Source organism: Elephantulus edwardii, unplaced genomic scaffold (assembly GCF_000299155.1).
Source record: "Elephantulus edwardii isolate Elephantulus edwardi_28Jun2011 unplaced genomic scaffold, EleEdw1.0 scaffold00036, whole genome shotgun sequence".
Taxonomy (NCBI): Eukaryota; Metazoa; Chordata; class Mammalia; order Macroscelidea; family Macroscelididae; genus Elephantulus; species Elephantulus edwardii.
This window is the reverse complement of record NW_006399786.1, coordinates 3,736,883-3,761,621: the sequence shown is the minus strand read 5'-3', so window position 1 is coordinate 3,761,621 and position 24,739 is coordinate 3,736,883. Positions and strand designations below refer to the sequence as shown.

General features: G+C 37.5%; 2 protein-coding genes across 2 annotated transcripts in view; one reads left to right on the top strand and one right to left on the bottom strand.

Moving 5' to 3' along the window:
* The window catches only part of GTF2F2 (general transcription factor IIF, polypeptide 2, 30kDa), a 150,578-nt gene that overhangs the window by 57,723 nt on the left and 68,116 nt on the right, over positions 1–24,739 (top strand). Inside the window, exon 5 of the mRNA XM_006884558.1 lies at positions 19,708–19,789. Within this exon, the coding sequence (XP_006884620.1) occupies positions 19,708–19,789 (82 nt within the window). The remainder of the gene's footprint in view (positions 1–19,707; positions 19,790–24,739) is intronic.
* KCTD4 (potassium channel tetramerization domain containing 4) lies at positions 3,056–4,214 on the bottom strand. Its single transcript, XM_006884557.1, has one exon. It carries the CDS (start codon positions 4,034–4,036, stop codon positions 3,257–3,259), a length of 780 nt encoding a protein of 259 aa, XP_006884619.1. The 5' UTR covers positions 4,037–4,214; the 3' UTR covers positions 3,056–3,256.

Sequence of the window (24,739 nt, the reverse complement as noted above, 5' to 3'; positions counted from 1 at the left end):
TATTAATGGGATTTGAATCTGTGAGCCAAAGCATATATATGTCAAAATTTTTCACATATCAGTTGTGCATTGTGTGAGTCATAAAAAGTTAAGTCTTTTTGGCAAACTTGATATATGAAAATCTAAATATACCAATAAACTTTAGGATATTCTTTAGTTTTCTAAATAAATTTAACTCAACGTTTGTTAAGCAGCATAACAGAGCATTGGAAACTATTTTATCCTTCTCAAAATTCCACTTTCCACTTAAGCAGTGCTTGCATTGTGAAATTGTATAAAGTGAGGAAGTAAACCTCTGTTTTGGGATTCTGTATTCAAGATCTACCTCAGGACCATCTGTTTTGTGCCTGGTTCTAGGTGTTTGAGTAGTCTACAAAGCCAGGTGTGAACCTTGCTGGTTCTGGAACTGGCATCCCACCTTTCAAATTTGAATTCCACTTCCTACTAGCTGTGTGGGTTTGGACAGATGACTAAACTGTATTAAATGGGATTCTTCATCTATAAAGAGGAAAGAATAATAGTAGTTCTATTAAGGTCATTGTAAAGATTAATTAAAATGTTGCGGATTTATGGTACATAATAGCATCTGGCATTAGTAAAACATTTGAGAAATACTAACTTTTATTTTCTTAAAAATAACATTTGAATGTAAGTTTTTTTTTTTCCAAACAAAACTAACAAATTGATGAAGATTACTCATTGTCATCTCCAGACTGGGAAAGTAATCTTCCTTGTGTTACTTGAAAAGTTTTTTAACCTTCCTTTCATGTTGTTCTGTACACAACCATATGTGTTTTTAAAACATGGCAAAGCTGTAAACTTTTTTTTAAATTTTTCATTGTTTAAAGACAATGTGTGAGATAATTCCAGATATAATAGTGTGTGTATGAAAACTCTAGTAGCCTTTCTTCTGAATGAAGAAGATCAGGAGTTATTTTGCGATCTCTTTTTGGAAGCAGTATTTATTACTGAGGAAAAGATTTGAGAAAAGATTTTTCAGTGACTACTAACAAAAGTATTACAACAGCTTCACACTTTGTGTGATTTCATTGTTTTCCTGAATGAACGCTATTTCTAAGTAATTTTAGAAAATATTGAAATTAAAAGCTAGACAATTTTTTCCCTAAATTTTATAACACAGTATTTAGACACTTTAACATGTAAGTCACAGCGGTTCCTATGTGTGTAATTTAGAGTTTAAGAAGACTTGTTTGTAAAAACTTACACTGGAGTAGGCATTTAGTCACATTTTTCAGCTACTTTGGGATAGTGAGATTCTTTTTAGAGCTCAAACAGTTAGTAAATATGCTCATAAAATTTGTTAAAGGGATATATAAAACTAGTTTGAAAGTTGAAGCCATGGTTTATAGCAGTAATGATTTTGTAGTCATATTTAAATTGTCTTGTTTGTGGTCAGTGTAAAAGAAAAAAATATATCTTTAGTACTTCCACGGAGATTTGTTCAACCAGTCTTTGTAAAAAGGTGAAGTTTTTTATTGAATGAAATCTTGTTAGAAAATCTTTTACTTTGACATCAAATCACAACCATTTTTTTCCCCTTATCAACATCTAAATGCCAAGGAAAAGCCAGTTTTAAGCTGAAGAGGTATATAAACAGTTCTACAGTAGTAAAAATACATCTTACTGACAATTTGGTATTTTAGAAGAAATTTTTTTTTAATCAATAGAAAATATGAAGTTAGTTTGTAGTTTTTTAAAAAAGTAGATTTTAACGCGGGCTTTCTTAAAGCCATTTTGTATAAAGGTTTCTTCCAGTGTGTACAGCCAGGTTTTGTGTACATCACCTTTGCTGTTGTAACTGGAAGTTAGGCCTGGGAATAAATAAATGTCTGCTTTATTAATTTATTCTAGGCTTTTATATGTAGTCAGACTTTTGTCATATATGCTGATTTATCTTCAGTCAGAATTTCCAGAAATTCTGTATTGAGGTGTATTAAGATGTAGGTTCCAGTTTTTAATGTTTTCTTCTTTAGGAAGCAGATTTAGGATATAATTTGTCCTTGAAAACCAAAATGATAACAGAAATGATGTAGGTGTTTATGGTAAAGAGAACATTCAGATTAAAAAAGTTAGTGATGGTTTGTTTCCTTGAGACAGTGATATATAAAACTCAATTTATTAAAATTAATAAAAGCATAATTCATTGCTATAAAGTAGTTCATAAACTTAGTCTGGATGGGACTTAGTATCCATGTAGGCATTTCAAATAATCAATAAAATTGTAGGGTTTTTTAAATCAGAATAATGTTGAGTGATACTTGTTTAATATTTTTGACCTTGAAAAAAACCAACTGGTATTTTGTAGTGATTCTGAAAATCAGCTTTTTTATTATTTAGCTGCCCAGTGCTCAACTGAGACTGAGTCACCCACGCTGTGTCGGAGCTCACTCTGCAAAGAGATGAATCTGGTTTTTCTTTCCCTTCCCGGACCAGCCAGGGTTACTGCAGCCTGAGGTTGATGACACCCATACATAAAACACTGTCAAATCATCAAGTGGTACTATTTGTTTTCAAGGTGACACATTTAACTTTTTATTAAAATGCTAACAAAAGCAAAGAAGCTAGCAGTCCTCCCACCACCACCTTTTGATTGTCATCAGACCAGTTTCTGGGAATTTCAGCAAATACCAATTCAGTTATAATTCTAGTATGGAATACAGGAAATAAGCTTTTGGTGCTTGATTAAAAATTCAATGAGTTGCTGTAACACCTTCTCACAGTCTTATTTTCTCTGGCTCGAGCTCTGCTTTGGTAGCTCTGCACATGTATTTACTCTGAATGGTTAATCTAACCAGTTTGTTTCTTTGTGATATTTCCCATAAGTAGGAAGGCATTTTTGGATCTTACAGCCTCTTAAAATATTTTATAACCATTTATGTGAATGGACAACAGTGTGCATGCTTGATCATTATGCAAATACCCAAGACATTATGATTAAAGGGCAGCTTAAGGAAAAAGAAACAGATTTGCAAAAGCATTCAGTCTTTATTTACAGTATGTAGGAGATTGCTGTTTTCATGTTAGGTGTAAGAGTTTCATCAGCAGGACACCCAGAGAAGGACATCATTAGCGACAGGATTTACATACCGTTAGCTTACAGTCCTTGACTAGCAGCGGGGCTCTGTCGGACACACAGAGCGAGCTGGGCACGTTGTTTGGGATGCCTTGGATGCTGCGGTTATCCGAAGCTTGCTGGCTGCATGCTTGTTGCTTTGTTTGAGGCACAGGTAATTAATTACTTGATAAAATGAAGTGCATCGCTGTGGACAATTGACCCTTTGGAACAATCCAGGCTAGTCAGCAGTCTAAAACCACACTTTAAAGCCATCATGATAGCTTCAAACTTTAGAGTTTCCAAGGTGCAGACAAAGGTGTTGTCTTCCTTTAGTACAAGTCGAGTGCCATTTTCAGACTTTATGAAGTATTTAAACTGAATGATATTAGATGATATTGAAAACTCTTCTGGGAATCCATCCAGCCTGCTTTTGGACACCAGAACAATGCGAGATTTTATTTTTGCTATGAAATCAGGAGCATTACAGAAGATCCTCAGTCCTTGGGAGCGATCGTGGTTATCTGTTATTTCCAAGAAAGTAGTCTCCCTGGGAGATAACTGTTCTTTCTCCCACCTGGACTTCACTTCTTCTGCCAGTCCTTTGAGCTGAAAGAATTCTGCCTCTTGGGCGAGAAGCTGATTTTCTCGAAAGCCTTCAGGTAGTAGGAGCTCTCCATTTCGGAGGAAGTTGAGGACATGCCTAAAGAGGAGCCCGTCCCTGTCTATGAAATAATGACCGTCAGCATCGAAGGGACACAGGATCTTCCCGTTTACTATACCTTCCAGGAGAGTGTCTGGGTACTTGGTCAGTGTTTGCTTTTGAGTAATGTACAAGTAGCCACCAACGTTGAGGGTCATCAGAGTAGATTTGCAGTTCTTTCCCTGGTCGGCATCTTCCGTACTGTTGTGTTTCCCCTCGCACTCCTTTTCTTTCTCTCTTCTGTTTATTTTACGCTCCATTTTTGAAGATGCTGCTGCAGCTTGTTCTGTTTGGCTTTGAGAATTTTGAGAAGGAATCACGGCCACACAGACACGTCTTTATTCAGCCCCAGTCTGGTGTGGAATGGAAATGCTGGCAGCCCTGCCCGCGCTGGCAGCTGGCTTTTGCAGTAGGTGGCGTGTCAGCTATGCATGCAGGAGCTTTCTGGAGTAAGACGGGAGAAAGATCATTTGCATTTAACTGTGTCAGGGAAGGGATTCGTCATGAAAGGATTTTCATGCACTTTGAAGTGATGAAAGATAACCAGAATAAATTTGATTTCTTCTCACTAGTTAACCAGTTAGAAATGTTTCATTCTCCAGCTCAATCTACCTCTAGATGCATTTATTATGTAATCAGGCAATCTTAATAGTGAATAATGCTGTCATTTTTTAGAAGATAGTGTATATTGAATTAGTATCACTTTTAAAAAAAATAAATCATAAATCAAGTACCAGTGGAGAAGGAAACTAGGGTGGAAGATTTTCTCTCCTGAAAACACTATATATGTCCCTTGTAATTGTTAAGACTTAAATGAAAATATGTAAACCTGACAAAGTAATTGGATTTAATTGGCTGTGTGCAGTTCTGATTTGGGGATCATTAGTAATTAAAGGAAAGATTTTTTTAATCCTCTTTCACAAAATATTTTTTTTTAATCTTAAAGGTAAAACTCTCAGGCAAGAAAGGATTACATTAACGTTTACATTTTTATTGTCAGCAGCTCCAAAGGAAAATGTATAAGTTTGAGCAATTTTGTTTTACCCTAAACCAGATTCACTGCTAAGCAGAGTATTATCCTGTTGTAGGAAACCATGTGTGCACTGAGTAGAGAACAGAGATATGTTGTTGTGAGGTGCTGCTGAGTAGAGTACAACTCAGAGCAGTCCTCTGAATAGCAAAGCTGAACCCTGTCCTGTCCTGTGCCTTCCTCAGACATTTAACATACTGAGAACAGAAGAGTCGGGGGCTGGGGGAACCCTGAGAGTTGAGATAGTGTGTGGTGTTTCTCCCCTTCTCTCCCTGTCTTCCGCATTTTATAGGGCTAAGCTTTTATTTCCAATGCGTTTCTGAGAGACTGAGCTTTCCTTTCCAGAATTTAAAGACCTAGTGGTAAGAAAAGTGCATGCTGTCTGCAATACATTATTTACCAGGCTGGTCTGTCTGCTGGTTCCTGAGGGACTACACTGTTCTTTTAGTTTGACTTCAGATTTTCTGAAAAATACTTACCTCTTATTTTCTTTAGACATGTTAATTTCACCTCATTTAAAAAAATTGTCTATAATTATAGCAGCTTCAAATTTAACATGTATGCATCATTGGATTACCACAAGTCTATTGACATGAAATGGGAGGGAACCCAAATTATTGAAATTGATCTAGAAATTAAATTATTACATTATTAGAACTGAGTTTTTGCTTCAAAAATCTACTTCTCTTGAGTCAGTCATCATCTCCAAGGCACAGCCTCGATGGGAGCCAGCTGCCACACCTGTCTGCCATGGGGAGCCTTGTGGGTTTGAACTAACAGCCTTTAATTAGCAGCCAAATTCTTTAATCACACTATCACCATAGCTTCTGAAGTTTTGCTTGCAAACCTACTCATGTTATCAAGAAAAAGCTGCATTGCCAAGAATGTTTAGTGTTGTATCTGGAGCTTTATAGTTTCTTAATACCACCATTCTACTAAGAGACGATTCTTTTAACAGTCTCACATGTTGATTTTGGCTGTTTGGAATCAAGTCTTTTCTGTGTATTCTTTTAAAAGACATATCCATTGAATTGACGTTTTGGGTTTTGGTTTTACTTTGGAAATATATTCACAAAATAATTCTTTTCCAATTACAAATAGCCCCTCCACATGAGTGATACCATATAACGAAAATGAGCTAAGACAGAAGAATTTATTTCTAAAGCATCCTCTTAATTAATTTTATGGAACATCACAATCAATATATCATATTAGTTGTACGGTGTTGGTGACTATGCTGTAATTTTCTTGGCATGTTTAAGTAAAGTGAAATGAAGTCGTGTGTAACACTGTCTCTCACTTGCATGTATCCTGCCGACAGAAGCCTTGCCATCAGTGCCTGAGAGGGCAGCTTCCACTGTAGGGAGGGAGGGAAGAGTGGAGGCTGCACTGTTGTGAGTAGGGCCCACACCTGTGAAGCCTGCGCCTAAGATGCCTTACACGTGCTAACTCACATCTGGTTTCTTTTGCTCAATTTTCAAAACTAACGTATATTTTTGTTGTTGTTGTTTCTGCCAGTTTGTCTTGGCTGACTCTGAACCACTGACTCTATCATGTGCCTCTAACCCTTGATCTCTTTTTCTCACTTGGCTTCACTTTGGTGTTCTTGGCTTCTGTATTTCTGACACATATGGTGTGTTACTTGTTACCTGGCAACAGTTGTGTAACTAATAGGAACCCATAGGACTTTTCCATGTCCTCTTACCTCCAACTTGAAATCTTAAAGAAGAATGAGACCTATCCTATCATTACTCCATCTTACCCGATCAAAGCGAGATGGTTGTAGATCATGGAAATTGGAGAGGTTTGTTGATCGCTGTTGCTTGTGTAAAACATGCCCTTTAAGGAGAAAGTCAGTGCCTTCTTTTTCGGCTGCTCTGTTTATCTGCGGATCAGAATCACACAACCTTGTTCACATTGGGTGCCCTCAACCTGATTCTGGCTCATGGTTGATCCCATGTGACGAAATAGAACTATTTCCAGGGTTTTCCTAGCTGTGAACTTGACAGAAGCCAATTACCCCGTCTTTCTTCCAAGATGTGACTGATGACTTTAAACCACCAGCTTTTCAGTTAACGCTCAGAAGCTTATACGTTGCACCATTAGGACTTGTACAATACAGTTCTAAAACTGTTCTAAAAGGGTGCTTCAGCACCACAATATAAAGCATCTGTGGTTTATAGGATGGTATTTTTCTGCCTCACTACAGAACTTGAGTTAATGACTTAAGTGGGTTCAGCAAAAAAGGCTTCACTCACATGTCAAAGAGTATCTCAGAGCTGTGTGACCATTGGACCTGAAGATTTCATCTATCCTTTGTAAGTGGAAAAATACACAAGTTAAAAGAAAAGAATCTTATTTTTAGAGCCAGATCATCCTGAGTTAGACGTTTGTCTCTCTGTAACTACCATTGAGTCAGAACTGACTCATAGCGGGCCCTCCAGTGGACTTTCAGAGTCTGTAAATCTCACGTGACTTCAGTGGAAAGGCTGGTAGATTTGAACCGGTCTCTTTTGTGTTGGTAGTACAACTACTTAGCACTAGGGACCAGAGCTTTTAAAAAACAGGTTTTTAGCTAACTTTGAGAATCTAAACAATGTCATCATCAAATCCTTGGCTAAGTAGATTCTATAGTTTATTAGGCCCCAAATCCTGGCAAATCTTCCACTGTGAGGTAATGCTACTTCCCACATTAAGCAGAATTTATTCCTGGCCAGTGGGGAAAATTTCCATCTTTTCTACCAAGTCCTAATGGGAAATGAGGACCTTGTCCTCATGATGATTGACATAGGACATCAAACATACAATTTCCCCATTTATAAATGAGTGATTATTCCCAACACACAGGAGGAATTGGACCTGTACCAGGAAAATCTCTTTCGAGGTTGTGAAATGCAACATCTCTGTGCTCTGTGAAATAAAAATCCTTCTTTTCAAAGAAAGGATGGCCTTGGAGGTACCTTTAGTAAGACCCAGGGCATCATTCTCTTCTCTGCCTCAACCGGGCCTTGCTGTTTGGTGTCATCATTGTTAGTCTATTAAAATTATTCTGCATTTTTGGCTTTTAATTTGATGCCCATCTACCTGACCTCAAGATATATTTACTTTTCTTTCTTTCCCCCAAGAGTTGGCTTATCCGTGACCATCTGATATTTAGGATCTCCTAATTCCTCTTTGCTTTAACTTTACTGTATTTTTTAAAATGGAGATTTTCTTTTTTACGCTTTAATGTCTGGCTAACTTTCTCATAAACAAAGAAACCTCCCCCTCCCCCAGTTGTTGTGGAGGCAGTTTCAGTTCATGTTGTTTGTTGTTAGATGCTGCCAAGTTGACTACAACATGCAGCAACTCTGAACAACAGATCTGAACTTTGCCCTGTCATGCTCCGCCCTCACTGTCTGGGTCATGCTCAAGCCTCTTGTGGTCCGTCTCATCGAGGATCTCCGCTCACTGACTTTATACCTTTCCCAGCATGATATATCTCTCTAAGAACTGGTTCCTCTAGGAAATACACCCAGATTCAGTGAAATGAAGTTTCTCCACCTTTGCCTCTCAGGAGCATCCTGATTGTTCTTCCTTCAAGACAGATTTGTTTATTCTTTGGTAGTCTGTGGTATATTCATTATTCTTCTCCAACACCACACTTCAGAGGCATTGATTCATTGACCTCCTTTATTCATTGTTCAACTTTCAGAAGCATAGGAAGCAAAAGAAAATACCCAGTCTTGCATCAGGTGGACCTTAGTTTCTAAACTGACATTCTTGGTCTTAGCATTTTACTGAGGTGCTTGTCAGCAGATTTCTCCAGGGTAACATGTCTTTTAATTTCTTGACTGATGTTTGTATGAGTATTGATTGTGGATCCAAGAAAAAATTAAATTATTGACAACATACTCTTTTCTCCATCTATCATAGTGTTACCTCTTGGTTCAGTGGTGAAGATTTTTGTTTTCTTGATGGTAAAATGTAACCTATATCTTTGATCTTCTGTAGCAAGTACTTTAAATCTTTACTTTCTATAAGCACAGTTGTGTTATCTGCATAATGTAGGTTATTGATAAGTCTTCCTCTAGTCTTGATGCCTCATTCTTCTTCAGAGGGTCCAACTTCTCAAATGATTTGCTCTTGAGGTTAGGTGCCTTTGAGTTGAGTCAGACTCATAGCAACCCTATGAACAATGGATCTGAATCTTGCCATTTCCTGTGCCCATCCTCATAAATCTCTTATATACTTGAGCCTATTTTTACAGTCAATGTGTAAATCCATGTTGTTGCAGGTCTTCCTCTTTGACCTTCCACCTTCCCAAGCATGTCATCACCAGACCTCCCTAGATGCATGTACCAGAGTTTCAGATGCACAGCAAGTAAATTGAAAAGATCATTACTTGAATCAGATACACCTTAGTCTTTAAACTGACATTATTCCTTAGCCCTTTGGAGAGATCCTTGATAGCCAACTCTTCCCAGTGCAACATATCTTCTGATTTCTTGACTGCTAGTGTAGTGACCCCCATAGGTGTCAGAGTAGAACTGTGCTCGAGGTTTGTCAGTGGTTGTGATATTTCAGAACTAGTAGATTGCCAGGGAAGCTGTGGAGGCAGTTTGCAGCTTTGGAAAGCTTGGGGAAGGTCAGTTAGGCACCTGACCTGACTCAGCAGCAAGGGGTTTGAGTCACCAGCCCTTCTTCTGAGTACAGTTGGACCTCCAGCTGTGACTGAGCATGTAACTCTCTGCGCCACTCAAGGCCTCCGCGTGTTTATGTAACCTCCTGTTTTAGTAACATGGAATATGGGCAGTATTCATTACGATGTCGAGCTATAAATATGTAACGTTAACTTCTTCTTCCCTGTTAGATAGTAAATTATACATTATAGTGACTTTTTAAGAATCTCAGATTTTCCCGTGTTCATGTAATTCTTTTGGAATGTCACAACTTCCCTTTTATTATGAAATGTTCAATTTGTCTGAATTTAATATTACGTGGTCCTGGTTTTGCCTAACACGACTGCCGTTGAGCTGGTTTAGCTGATTTACCACAGTGTCTCACAGATGAGGTGGAGCGCACTTCACTCTTCCTAGGGCTCATTGGATGGGACTCCTGGCCGCATGATCACATGGTTGGATCCATATAAACATTTTACCTTGCTCAATTGAGTGTTTAGAAACTTTGCTGTGTTAGCAAATATTTAACCTTATTTGGAGGATGTAAAAAGAAACAAGAAGAGCACAAATTAAAATGACAGTTGGTATAGGGAAAAATTTAGACTCTCAAGTAAAATTCCATTCTGCATGTTGTTTTCTATTTGCTGCAGAGGTAATCTTGAAAATAATCATATTAACTCATATTTTAAATTTACTCTAGTATATGAGTGTTTCCGGGAAACATGTGTTTTATAAGCAGAAATAATACCTTCCATTAAAAAAATTAGTTTTCTTAAAGCTATTGCGTTATTATTCACTGGGAAATGTTAATAAACTAAAAGAGCAAGGTACTTTATGCACTACCAAATGAACACCAAAATGTCTCTTGTACAGAGCTCACTTTTATACTGCTACTTGACAAAATGAAATTTTAGCTTCTTATTGGGAGAACATATTTTAAGTTGAAAAACATTACCTACAATCTCAGAATAAGGAGCATGACTTGAATGCTATTGTGAATACAGCCTTTTTATGAATATCAGTGCTCAAAGAACTCTGCTCCCCAGTGGTCCCTGCCTCTGTTGACCCTTGTTACCTTTTGTCTTATGTCTTCAGGGATGAGATAGGTCAGTGGAAGGAAAAGAGGCTGTGAATAACAGGGCCGTTCATGTGGTAGTTCATAGTTACAAAGGTGGGTTTTTACCCACAGAGAGTAGCATACTGGCTCACAGAGAGTAGAGTGAGGGTAGATTAGGGATACAGCCCTATCATATTACTTATTTCCAGCATTTGACATTTTAGAAATGGAATCTTAACGTTTTTTATGTCTTATAGTTTCATTGTGGTGTTTTGTCTTTCATTAAGATTCAGTGAAATATTTGAGCTGCTCTGAGTAGACCTCTCTACCATCAAAAAGTAAATTTGAGAGACAAAGTGAGAGAAAGACGGATGGGTGGATAGATGGATGAAGTGAGCAGCAGTCCTCTGCTCCTTACTTGCTTCTTAGAAGCATTTAGTCTGATTTTAAACAAACAAACAAACAAAAAAACACCCCACTGTTTATTTTCCACACTATCCTGTTAAAGCAGAATGCCTTTAAAGGAGCGGGCCCTGCATATCTGTAATTATAAAAAAGTTACTCAGTGGTTCTGGTGGTCAGCCAGAATTGAAGGACCTTCATGTTAAGGAAATTGATGAGCAGAGTGAAGAGGTTTCATCTCAGAGGTGTTCTTGTAGTTGTGAGAATCACTCAATATCAAAGCATCTTAGAAATAATCCTACTATTACTAATTAAACATGTTAAAAATAGCAAAGAGTGCTTGAAGATGAAGTCATTGAAAACTCGAATCCTATTTATTTGATTTGAAAAAAGATGTGTCATCGTGTTGTCTACAAATAATTGATTCATACTATCTCCCTCAATGGAACTGCAGTCTTCCTAAGTGTAGGCATCTCTCTTTGTCTTCCTTTGTACCTTCATCACCTTTAGCACTGTATTTGACACTATTTGATAGAAGTTTAAGTCTGTCTCCTGGGACATTTAATTTTCTCTGAATGCCCTTGTTTTGAATCTGTTTTATAAATTTCACTATTGTTTTTAATTCCTTCAAATTCAAGTACAACAGTCAAAGCTGAATAACATACCCTTGAAGGGTTTGACTAAAACATACTATTGTGGAAATATGATTTTCCCAGCTCCTTATCTTTTATTATCATGACAAAAAAGTACTTGGTTTCGTGTTTTGTTTTTTAAAAAAACTGTTTTATTTCTGAGTTTTATCCGGGCTATTATCTTCAGAGTAACTAGTAATTAAGTATATTGGTTGTATATCAAGCAAAAAGGAGTCTATTCTGAAAGTAAGTAGTATGTGTATACACATAGTCCATCCAAGATTGATAGATTGTTCAGGAGCTAGCCTTTAACTCTTTGTTCTCCTGCATTGGAATAGATTTTCTCTTTGACTTCTACATAAACGCCATAAATTGCTAAAAGGAACTATCTTAGTAAATTGACACATATGTCAGTGTGTTCGCTACCACAGGAAAGGTTGAATCCATAAACAAAGCAGAAAGATATTCTTGTGACTAAGTTATTTTAAAGGTGAAAAGAAAATAGGGCAGAAGTTAAAGAGCTGTTTGGTGGGTGAGGAAGTTGCAGTTTCTATTTCTAGTTCTTTAATCTATGCCTCAGATTATTATTTCAGTGTGTGATTTAAAATTGGGAATTCCCAACATACCAGACACACCATAATTTGATATGCATACCAGTTTGTTGCTTTGAGATACATATTCACATACTAACTCTGTGGTTACTAAAATCAGAGCATATTTTTTTTAAACTCCTGAAGATTACAAGAGATTACTACAGCAGCTCATAGATTTTGGTAGAATAAGGATCACTTCATACTAGTGATAGCAACTCTGCTTAACTGGTCTTGTAGATCCCTTGTGCCTTGGATTAAAGACCTCAGTGTGAAAATGGCAGGCAAAAAATGCTAGGAAAATATTTTAAATGTAAGTCAAGAACTATTTAAAGTTGTATACGGTTTAAATGCACTTACCCACTCTGTGTAAATACTCCTTCAGTCCTTTCCAGAGAAGGTAAACACTGGGATGATATTAAGAGGCAGGAGAGTCTTCAGACATCTGAAGGGTCAATCCAGAATCTTGGTTACTCTTTCACTGAGCTGTGTTTTAACTTGAGTTGGAAGTAGTCTTCAAGACCTGACGTTCAGCTGATCCAGGTGGATCTTATGGAAATGAATGTGGGTAACTTCCTGATGCCTCATGACTTCCTGACATACCTAACCTCATTACTTACATGCCAATGCAAATAAGTGCCCTTCTGCTTCTTTATCACTTGCTCATACTAAGGATTCCCTACCTGTGAAAATGGCCAATGGGCTATTTCTTTTCAGTTCTTCAACATAAAATCCATCCTAAGTTGTGATACTGTTCTGGAGGACCCAGGTTAGAGCCAATATTTGTATCGTTTCATGTCCTAGACATCTTTTCAACATCTAGCTGTTCTTCTAAGAAATGTATCTTTAATTTTCACTTAAAGAAAATTAACGTGGATCACTGTTCCTTGATTTGTAAATGTATTCACCTCTTCAATACCAGAGATACCGTTTATCTCTAATTTCTTTAAGGATAACTGAAGTTTTTTGTTTTTTGGGCTTTTTGTCATCTGTTTTTTTAAAGAAAATTTAATTCTCTAGATCTTTTAAAAAATGTAAAAACAGCTCTGGCAGCCATCCTGCGTCCCCTTGTCTGCAGCCCCTAAGTGCCAGCCCCAGTCCCCCGTGCGACCTCATTTCCTCTCTGACAAGATGAAAAAATGATCATGAATCAGGAGAAACTTGCCAAACTGCAGGCACAAGTGCACATTGACAGAAAAGCAACCGCACTCAGAAAGAAGGGGATGGTTCGTAGAACAGCTACAGCAGATGATAAAAAAACTTCAGTTCTCCTTAAAGAAATTAGAGGTAAATGATATCTCTGGTATTGAAGAGGTGAATACGTTTACAAATCAAGGGACAGTGATCCAAGGTAATAATCCTAAAGTTCAGGCATCTCTGGCAGTGAACACTTCAACAATTACCAGCCATGCTGAGACAAAGCAGATGACAGAAGTGTTACCCAGCATCTTAGTAGTTTAAGAAGACTGGCCAAAGCCCTGCCCAAACAATCTGTGGATGGAAAAGCACCACTTGCTATTGGAGAAGAAGATAATGATGAAGAGGAAGTTCCAGATCTTGTGGGGATTTTGATGAGGCTTCAAAGACTGAGGCCAACTGATTGAGTCAACTTCTGAAGAAAATAAAACATGAAGAAGTTACTTTGAGCCGCTATTTTATATTATGCCTACTTTTTAAAATTATTTTGTTTATGGATCTGATAAAATCTTGATAAAATCTTTATCTCTTATATTTTTAAGACCAGCAAGCCTTCTAGACATTGCAGCTCTTTTCAGTTTCTGCTTAAATATAATTCATTCTTTGCAGCTAAATAAACTGAAGAAGCCTAGGAATAAAATTTGAAACAAAGATTAATTAAAAAAATTAAAGCAGGCGAGCTCTGGTGGCCTAGTGGCAAGAAGCTGCACTGCAATCCCAGAGGCGAGCAGTTCGAATCTGCCAGATGCTCTGCTGGAGAAGGAGGGACAATCTCCTCCTGTACTAGTCAGATCTGATTTGATGGTACACAGACAAAAAAATAATAAAATAAAATTTTTTTAAAAAGAAAGAAAAAAATAAAAGCAAACATTATTATAATGATAAAATATCTCCAGTTGGAGCTTGCACACGCTCTCTTTCTCCCCCCCCCCTTTCTCCTCTCCCAGGACAGAGATCTCTTAAGATTCAGAGGAGGGAAGTGACTTTTCCAGTGAAATCCCATTCTTTAGTGACTAAAGAAATTGGACAGAAACTGACTCCTGGCTGACTCTCCACTGGGTGGCCCATCTTTCTCCCATGGACTGCTTGTGGATTTGAACTACCAGAGAGGCATGGCCTGTGGGTTAGCAGTGCAGCTTTCAATGGGCTGGATCCCCAGAAAGCTTGAAAGCTTACTTTTGATCGGCTATGCTTTGTTTACTTAAAAAATTGTTCTGCAGTGATAATGTCTGTTAGGTGCTCTCTTCTCCCTTTCAACAGAGTAGATAGAACAGTCCCATAGTGTTTCCAAGGCTACAGGAAGTAGATCACCAAGCACTTCTCCCACGGAACTGCTGCTGGTGAGTCCGATCACTTAGTAGTTGAATGCTTGGTATTGCATCATCAGGGAACAGGGTGGAAGGACATTAAATAAAATACTACTGGAGATGTGTGTTCTTAATTGCAAATAGCAGAAGCAAAAGCTAACCAGTTTGAAGGGATACTAAAATATATCTCAGAATCCAAAGAATAGTTGAACATATGGCCAAGCTTTAAGAACAGTAAGAACTGGTTCCAAAGTCTTCAGTAGTATGAGTTTAAGCCCCTCTGGTTCAGAGTTCTGCCATGCCATTCAGTGATTGCCAGTGTGATTCTCTAAATTGAAAATCCTAGTTCAGAGAGATTAAGGACCCAGAGCTCTTACCTTCATGCCTCCTTTCCTCCTAGTCTGTATCTCACCTTTTTTAACAAGACCTCTTCAACACCTTTGTTTTTGCTTTTTTTTCTAGAAAACTTTTCCTGATCTCAAGCTAGACACATTCTGTTCTTTTTTTAAAAAAAAATCTTAATACTCTGTTTCTTTATAACTCTTAGCATATTCAGTTTTGTACAAGAGGATCCCACATGGCCGATGGGCATCACTTAGATTAAAAGTAGAGAGTCGTAGAAAATGATATGACCCTGCAATCCTAAATGCCTTAAATATTTTCTCTTAAACTGTATGAGTGTGCCTTGAATCACCAGTGACACACAGGGCAAGACTTTGCTTTGACCATGTGCTGCTGATTAAATATCAGTTTGCTCTTTCTTTCTTTTTGAGAATTAAACCTGTAACTAGGTTTAGATTTTTCATTTTTCTTTCTTTTTAAAGAACTTAGACACTGTGAAACAATAAGAATTCATCATTTTCTTAGACTCTGTGCTTTTCCTCGGTTTTTTTTCCAAGTTTCCCATCTCTATTTAATTTGATTGTATTTTTTTGTTGCTGTTAGCAGCTCACCTTTATAGAAGTCTTAAAGCATTCAGCCTAGTATTCAACATATATTTTCCCCCTGTGCTCATAATTCCTTGGAGTGTGTAATAAACACCCAAAGAGCATAATTACTTAGTGATGCCAGCATCAAAAAAAGTCCTTATTCATAGTCTGAGCAGAAGTGTGCAGGAGTACTAGGATTACTATCCGCTGGGTATAGTGAACACGAATGTGTTGTGGTGAGAACAGAGTTGGAAGGCTTTAAAAAAGAAAATGTGCAAATTATGTCTAGGAGATAGTACTGTCAGTAAATTGAGGAGAAGATAAGTGAAGAGGTGTATGAGATAATTGAAGAGCCATCAATTGATGGGGGGGAATCATTGCTGCTTATTGATTAAGACTTCTACTTAAAAAGGAAATTATTTTAGGTGTGAAAAGGAATAGAGGTATGGTATGATAGAAAATAATGCTATGGAGAAGTGAATGTTAATTGCTTTGTGTTGAATGAGTGACTTTGACTGAAGGAAGAATCTAAGAACGAGGCTGGGTTGAATAGGCAAGTGGTGTGGTGTGTTCTGTTTACCCTTCAAGGGTCACATGGAGAAGAAGGCTGAGAGTAGAAACATTTACCTGAAAGTTATATTTACTCTATCCGTGATCTGTTGTTGTTAAGTGCCATAGAGTCATAGGCAACTCATAGCGACCCTATGAACGAAAACCCTGGACACTTGTGTGACTTTCCTCCCTTCTCCAGGTTCATAGGGTTTCCGGAGGCAAGGTATTACGGAAGTGGATGCCACTCCTGCTTCCAACCATGATTTAGTATTCATTATTAATAAACACATAAATATTCTAGATTTATTTTAAAAGACTATTTCAGACGTAAGCCTATCCCATGTACTTAAGAAACTTTATACATTAAATTTCTCAAATTTGTATATTATTTGGATAACTAAAGTAGGAAGAGGGGTCAGTGTGGGTCAGTTTTGACTTGACAGCACACAGTGACAACAAGGAAGACTGAGGAATTTTCCTAGCTGATCCTGTTGACTTCAGTAGAGAGGCGATTTGGTTTTGCTCCTAGAAAATTAACATTTTATTTGTTAAAAGTCATGACTCAGAGGAAATTATGTGTAGATTTTGAGTGGTAACTGACTCCTAGCAGATCTTCCCCACAGTTTTTCAGACACAGTAGGTCTCATAGGAGGAGTCTCTCTCCCCATCTTCTCTCATGGATCTGCTGGTAGTTTTGAACCAATGGAGAGGCACCATGTTTGAGGGACTTTACCACTCCCTATGGAGTGGGCCACCAGAGCTCCTGAGTTTGCATCTTATTCTTATGACCCTGGCACTCTTAGTATTCCCTTTCTGGCATATTTTTGGTGTGAAATAGGCATTCCCTTACTAGCCATTGCAAGCCTGAGCTTGAACATTGTTGACTGTGTTGTCTTGAGGAACCTGGAAACATACACAGTGTGATTCTGATAAGTATTTCAGAGTCTCCTAGATTTTGCAGGAGTCCTGGTAGTGCATCTTTCCATGTCTGGGAGAAAGACCTGGTATCTGCTTCCATACATATTACAGCCAAAAAGACCCTATGGGACAGTTCTACTCTGTCACATGGAGAAGTCACTGTGAGGGCAAGTTGACTTGACACAAGAATACAGATTTTGAGATAAAAATTTTAGTAGGTTGCCATAAGGTTTTCTAACATAAATTTTTATTTACATAAATGAGTACGTGTGTGTGTGTAAAAATTATATGTGTTTTTAAATATATATATTTTCAATCAGTTTTGCATTTGGGGCCATTTCTCTTTCTCCCTGAGTGCTCCTTTTTTATAATAAACTTTTTTTAATTAATTTTAATGAAAGTTTACAGAGACTTAGAATTTCCATTCATTCATTCATTCATTGCTGCACTCTTCTCCCTGCCCACCCTTTTCCCCCGATTTGCTCATCTCTTTGAAAAGTAAAAGAAAAATTCTTTCATTGTTATACATCCCTCCCTCCAAGGCCACTCCAGTATGCAGCCTTCATTCTGGACTCCTGTCAGGACAATAATACGGACTCATATATCCCTTTTAAACAGTTCTCTCCCTCATCTGTTTCAGTGCAGCATACATTATTTTTCCCCTTTCTCAGTTATCCCTCTACCCTGATGTCAGTCCTGTTTTACAACAGTGGCATTCCGCAATATTTGTCCTTTTGTGACTGAGATATTTCACGCAGCATAATGTCCTTCAGGGTTACCCATTTTGTATAATATTCCATAAGTTCCTTATTATTCAGTGCAGCATATTGTGTAATATACCACAGCTTCTCTATCCATTTGTTTGTTGATGGACACTTAAGTTGTTTCCAACTCTTTGCTGTTGCAGACAAAGCCGCAGTTAACATGGGTGTGCATATATCTGCTTGGGTGGCAGTTATGGTTTCTTTAGGGTAAATTACAAGTAGTAGAATTGCAGGATCAAATGGTGTTTCTATTTGCAACTTCTTGAGAAAGTGCCATACAGCCTTCCATAGTGGTTGCACTATTTTATACTCCCACCAACAATGAATAAGGGTTCCAGTCTTTCCACAACCTTGCCAGCATTTTATCTTTCCTTTAAATTTGATGTTTGATTTAAATTTTGCTATTCTTACTGGGGTGAGATGATATCTCATAGTTGCTTTGATTAGCATCTCTCTTAGAGGTGCTAATTTGAACATTTCTTCATGTGTTTGTTGGCCATCTGAATGTCTTCTTTGGTGAAGTGTCTGTTAATATCCTGTGCCCATTTTTCAAGTGAGTTATTTACCTTTATCTTGTTGTGGTGCCCAAGTATTCTATAAATTCTAGATATCAGTCCCTTATCTGACATGTCATTACCACATATTTTTTCCCAGTCTGTGGCTTCCCTTTTTACCCTGTTGGAGAAGTTTATGGATGTGCATCCCTTGCTCCTTTTTAGATAGTTTTATATTTTAATCATCTCTTATTCTAAAATGCTTACATGATGTCCTCCTATACATATTGCTGGTGGAGCAAATAAAGCTATGCTGAAGAAATTAATTGTAAATGCATTGTGATGAGCCATGGGATTTCCTGACTTTCTTCTTAGCACTTGGATGAATTTTCACAGAAATGTGATTAAATTCCTTGTTCCTTGCCATGGTAGTACATTTCAAGTCTGTAATGAATCTGGTGCCATCAAGGGTCATGCCTTTAAGTGCTTTCAAATAAGATCATATGCATCAAATGTTTGGTGTCTTGTAGGCGCACAGAAATTCTGGCTTTGTTCCCTTTTCTGCTTTTCAGAAGCATGGATTTTTGTTATGTTTTGTTTGTCTTGGGTTTTGGGGGTTTTTTTTGAGTGGTTATGTTTTGTTTGTCTTGGGTTTTGGGGGTTTTTTTTGAGTGGTTATGTTTTGTTTGTCTTGGGTTTGGGGGGTTTTTTTGAGTGGTTGGTATTAGTGCTCCTGTTAAAATTCTAATGGTGAGGGGGAAATGCCCTCCTATTGATGGCACCTAACAACAAAAACAATTTGGACAGATATTCATAGTCTTTAGAAGTTCCAGTTTTGACACACCATATTTGTAATTATGTAAATTGGTAAAACAGAAGTCAGAGCAATTAGTAGCTTGAACCTAGTGCCTAGTATAAAGTAGATAATGACACCCCCACCCCCCAGCTTCACAATACTTGTTGGGACTGGCAGTCCTACAGTGAAATGGAATTTTACTTGCCCTTGTATGTGTTTGTGCACATATGCGCACAAACTTTTGTTTTAGATTGGCAGGGTTTTTTCACAAGTAACCTCTGTCTCCACACCCTTCATATTTTTAAATATTTGATTTCATGCCCTTTTAATTCACTTTATGTATAAAGAGCTAAGCACTGGAAAGCTGTTCTTGGCAAGGAACTTTGGCAGCCCAAATAAACAGACCTGACAGCAGCCTAGTTACTGGCCAAGAACAAGGTTTCTCTATTCTGACCAGTTCTGCTGAACATTTAATACTACGCCTTTTGTTTCCTTGATCTTATTATTAATTATATTTAATTACTGTATTACTTATAGTAGCTGGGTCAAAAGAGAATGTTGAAAATTTCCAGTATAACGTTACTTTTTTCTTTCTATTCAAGATAAACTTTCATTGGAAGGAATAGTGGTACAAAGAGCTGAATGTCGACCTGCTGCCAGTGAAAACTACATGAGATTAAAAAGGTTAGTGATTTTACATTGTATCATGTTTACTTTTAGGAACTGAGATACATGCGTTAGACTTCTAACATCTGCATGAAAATGGTAGGTATTATTCAGAGTGCTTGTAAGACTGTTGTTTCAAAAGCCAAGGAACCTGGGCAGTTTGAGGTATTTTAAGTTATTGGATTAATAAATCTTGAAATTGACTTTTTTTCTTAGCACCTATTCTGTTGGTCATTTAAATCTTGATTCTTTAATGAAATACATTAAAATCTTCATATTCTTTCATTTTCCCATCATGAACATGTGTCTCATATACACTGTATAAAGTAATCAAATTTTTAAACATTGAAGAAATACACATATTTCCAGATTTATATATAGTGTATTTCAGCCTCATATAATTTATAATTATAAATTCATTTAATACTCATCCAAGTGATTTATAAGGAGCTAAGGAAACAGTGAACAAAACAAACAAAAATTCCTGCCCTCATGGAGCTTATACTTTAATGGATTGTGGGGGACACTAACCTGGTGGCCAAGAGCATGCCACCCAAAACCCAGCTAGAGCCTCCCGTATCACCAGCATTCTCATCTGTCAAAGATCCCAGCACAGCTGGATCGTCTCTCAATTTCATACTATCTTTTAAATTCTTCCTCTTTGCTCAGTTAGATTGAGTTTTATCTCTCAGGAGTGAATCAAAAAGTCTAGTTTCCTTGACCAATAATTCCTCTAATTTAAATGCCCCCTCAGGGCAAGTAAAAAGATAACAGCGAAAATGAATTTCCCCCCCCCCAAAAAAATAGCTTTGGAATACAGGTAAATGTTGCTTTGTTTTTAGCCTATAAACTTATTCTATGATCGAGATGTTTTTGAAGATTTATTATCTTCAAGTAATTGCTGTAAACTAAGAAAATGAAAAAAGTGCTTGCTGGTTTAATTACTAAGACCTTTTACTGTTTCAATTTTTCTTAAAGATTTTCTACAGATTTCTAATGGTGGGCTTGGAAATCATTTATATGCTTTTGGAATGGCTGCTTTTGGCTTACAACAGCAAAAATTGTTCATGTTTCTAGAGCAATAAAAGAGCAGCATGTCTGTATTTCAGTCTTCATTTACAAAATCTGGGGAGCAGGTGGAGTTTGAGAGATGTCCATCATGGGAGTTTTATAAAGTAGATGATACGTGTGAAATACTTGAGGTCTGAGATTTTCTTTTGACTAGATAGAAAAACTGAGGGTGAGAACATTGTAAATATCTCTATATAGGAAAATAAAGTTTATAACCTGAAGTGCAGGATGTATATGAGAGAATTGCAAAGTGTTCAGCTCCTGAACTCTAAATTCATATCTAAAACCGTGCTTGGGTGGATATTAAACAATTCAGAATGTCAAGTACTGACTTCCCAGGCTTCACCCCAGTACTCATTCCACTAGGAGTCTTTTTCATCTGTTACTGCCAATTCTGTCCTCCCTTCTCTCCAGCCTAAACCCTGGGTTACATTTTTTGAGTCCTCTGTCACATCCCACATCCAGCCCGTCAGAGAATCGTATGTGTGCACACAGCGTGGACACACATATGTGCACCCACATTTTTTTCCTCTCCCCCCACCCCGCACCCTCTTGTGCCTAAAATAGTGCTAGACACATACACCCAATGCCATGGAGTCAGTTTTGACTCTTGTGATTTACCATGGGTTTCCAAAGGCTCTGGGAGGAGGCTGCCCACTTTTTCCCTGCAGTGTGGCTGGAGAGTTTGAACCGTCAGCATTCACTTAGTATCTTCCTTCCATGCAGGTAGAAGGCATAGTAGAGTGAATCAATGGCAAGAGAGATATAATTTGAAAAGTAGACTGTCATTAATTGTTAAATAGTCTTACATGCTTCAGAAATTTGTACCTTGTTTACTACAGCTATTAGTGAGGTGCCTAAGAATGCTAAGCAGGATAAAAATAGGTTTATCTCCTCTCTAAAATTGTCCCCAAAGAATATTTGAATGACTAAAATAAGGTTGTTATTGTTATTAATATGTACCGTTAAGTTGTATCCAACTCACAGCTGACCTTTCAGCAGGTTTTTAGTGACTGTAAATCATGAGGGAGATTGCCCATCTTCTTCCTGCAGAGCAACTGGTAGATTTGAACCACATGCCTTCAGGTTGGCAGTGTAGCCCCTTACCACTAGGCCACCAAAGCTCTCTGTACTGTGGTATTTCTAGTCAAAGGGAAATAAAGAAAAGCCTAGATATTTATGATAATCAGACGTAGGATCAGTAGGCTTTTATGAACTTGCTCAGACTCCTCTGGTTCTAGGATGAAAGATGTTGTGATTGTTAGTGACTCGGTGGCTTGGACCATCCCCCATTGTGGGTCTCTAGATTGGCCCCAAAGTGTTTTCTGTCATGAGCACTGGTGGCCTAGTGGCTAGAAGCTACAGTGCAATCCCAGAGGCACGCAGTTTGAATCTACCAGCTGCCCAGCTGCTCCATGGGAGAAAGATGGAGTTTCCTCCTGTGCCACTAACTGCCTCTGAAAACCCACCAAGGGTCAGCTATAGGTCGGTTCTGACTCGACGATATACAATAAAGTGTTTCCCATCATGAGAGAAGAGATCGTTATTTAAATCTGAGTTGACAGTTTATATAAAATAGTTTAAAAAGCAGAAAGTATTTAAATAACAAGAATATTACTCTGGTGGCCTACTGGTAAGGAGCTGTGCTGTTAACCCAAAGGCATACAGTTGGAACCAATCAGCTGCTTTGTAGGAGAAAAACTGTATTATAGGGAGGAACAGAAGGGTAATAAAGGCAAGTATCCAGAAGTAGGTGACATTAGAGTAAAAGCCTTAGAGCAGAATAGGTAACCCTGTATCTAAGATCTTATAACTAACTGCTCAAAATTTTTCCAGAAGAGGTCCTTCCAACTGCCTACTTAAGTGTTTTGATATTATGGCTTGTCTCATTTTTTTAAAAAATTCTTTTCATCCAGGTTTTTTTAATGTAAATATTAAAATTTATCATACTGCAGAGTTTTACCAACTAACTTTTTGGATGGTATGTTTGTATTAGAGGGGTATGCAAAGTAATAAAGATTTTTAAAAAAATCAACAGTAGTTTGTGTGAGTCATCCATCTGATCTAGGATCTTCCTCTCCTGTGCTCTCCCTCCACCCTACCAAGCATGATGTACTTATCAAAAGGGCTGATCCTTCCTGGTAATATGCCCAGAGTATGTCAGATGGAGCTTTAAAATCCTTGCCTCCGATGAGCAATTTGGTTTCACCTTCTCCAGGGCAGACCTGTTTGTTCTCTTGGCTGTCTGGCAAGTCTATGGTATATTCTATACTCTTCTCCAGCACCACACCTTAAAGACATCAATTCTGTTTCTGTCATTCTTCGTAGTAAGTAATTGCAAAGACTGTGGCCTGGATCAGGTGTACCTTAGTCTCTAGACTGACATCATTGTTCTCTGGAGAGTAGGTTGTCCTAATACAATATATCTTTTGGTTTCCTGACTGCTGATGCTAAGAGTGTTGATTGTTAGTCATTGAGATTGCTAACAATCTCAATCGCTTCTCCATCTCTCACGGTGTTGCCGTTGACCTAGTGATGACAGTCTTTCTTGATGTTGAGCTTCAATCCATATTAAAGACTGCCATCCTTGACCTTCTACAGTACATACTTTAGAACTTCCTCAGTTTTGGCAAGAAGGTCGTATCTGTTAGGTAGAAAGTTAAGTTACAGTAGTACAGAAATATGGACATTAACACCAGTGTCTTTTTCTGTTTAGAAACTCATTTCACATGTGTCTGTGTCATTTATAAATCTTGCTTTGAGAGATGGAAGGTGATAAACACCCTCATCAACAATAGAAACTTTTTAAGAGTATAAAAGAGGCAATGAGTCATCTTCCATTGACAGAGAATTAGAATAGAAAGACTTCTGTATCAGAAAAGGCCCTTTTTGTGCTGATTTTAAGTATGTAAGATTTTGCTGTATTATATTTTACAACTAATAGCAGCTAAGCTTTATTCATAAAAATATAAATGATTATGATACAAAGTGTATATTTATTGCTAAATAATGTTATTTAAGAATGTTCTGTTTCAGTTTGTCGTTGTTAGGTGCCATTGAGTCAAGTAAGACTCTCCATGTCCTTTGAGCCACTGATCTGAATCCTGTCCTACCTTGAGCCATCTTCACCATCTCTGAGTTTTAATATAGTTTTAGTGTTAAATTCTTATTACTAGCTAGATTATATGAAAGTTATAACTCATAATAATTATATTCATTAGGAGCAGGAATGGCATCCACTTCCATAATAGCTTGCCTCTGGAAACTCTATGAACCTGGAGAAAGGATGAAAGTTATACAGGTGTCCAGGACTTTCGTTCATAGGATCGCTATGAGTCACCTACGACTCGACAGCACTTAACAATTATATTCAGAATTCATTTGAATAATGATAGACATTGGATACATATCATTAGTATATTAAATCACAGAAATACTTAAAACTCTTATTGATAAAATTCAAGATAAGAAAGAGATGGATTTTCTAATGTAATTTATCTTGTCTGGTACTATAACATAATTTAAACTTGCAAGAATCCAGTTGTCCATGAAAAGAACAAGGAAAAATAAAAACTTACTTTATTTGCTCATCTTAAAATTCTAGCAATCTCTTTGTGTAAAGAAAAAAAAATTACTCCATCTGATTGATTAACAATCATCTTGTTAGGAATTTATTTTTAATTGGTAAAAGCAAAGGCATTTGACTGTGTAGATCACAACAGTTTGTGGCTAACTTTGAGGAAAGTGGTAATCTCAGAACATTGACTGCTTATGCGAAACCTATACTTGGACCAGAAAGCAGTTCTCAGAACAGAGCAGGGAAACACTGTATGGTTCAAAATCAGCAAAGGAGTGTGTCAGGAATGCATCCTGTCTCCATACCTGTTCAATCTATAT

Excerpts from the sequence above, each read along its gene's own strand:
- KCTD4 (XM_006884557.1), bottom strand. The coding sequence starts at position 4,036 with ATGGAGCGTAAAATAAACAGAAGAGAGAAAGAAAAGGAGTGCGAGGGG.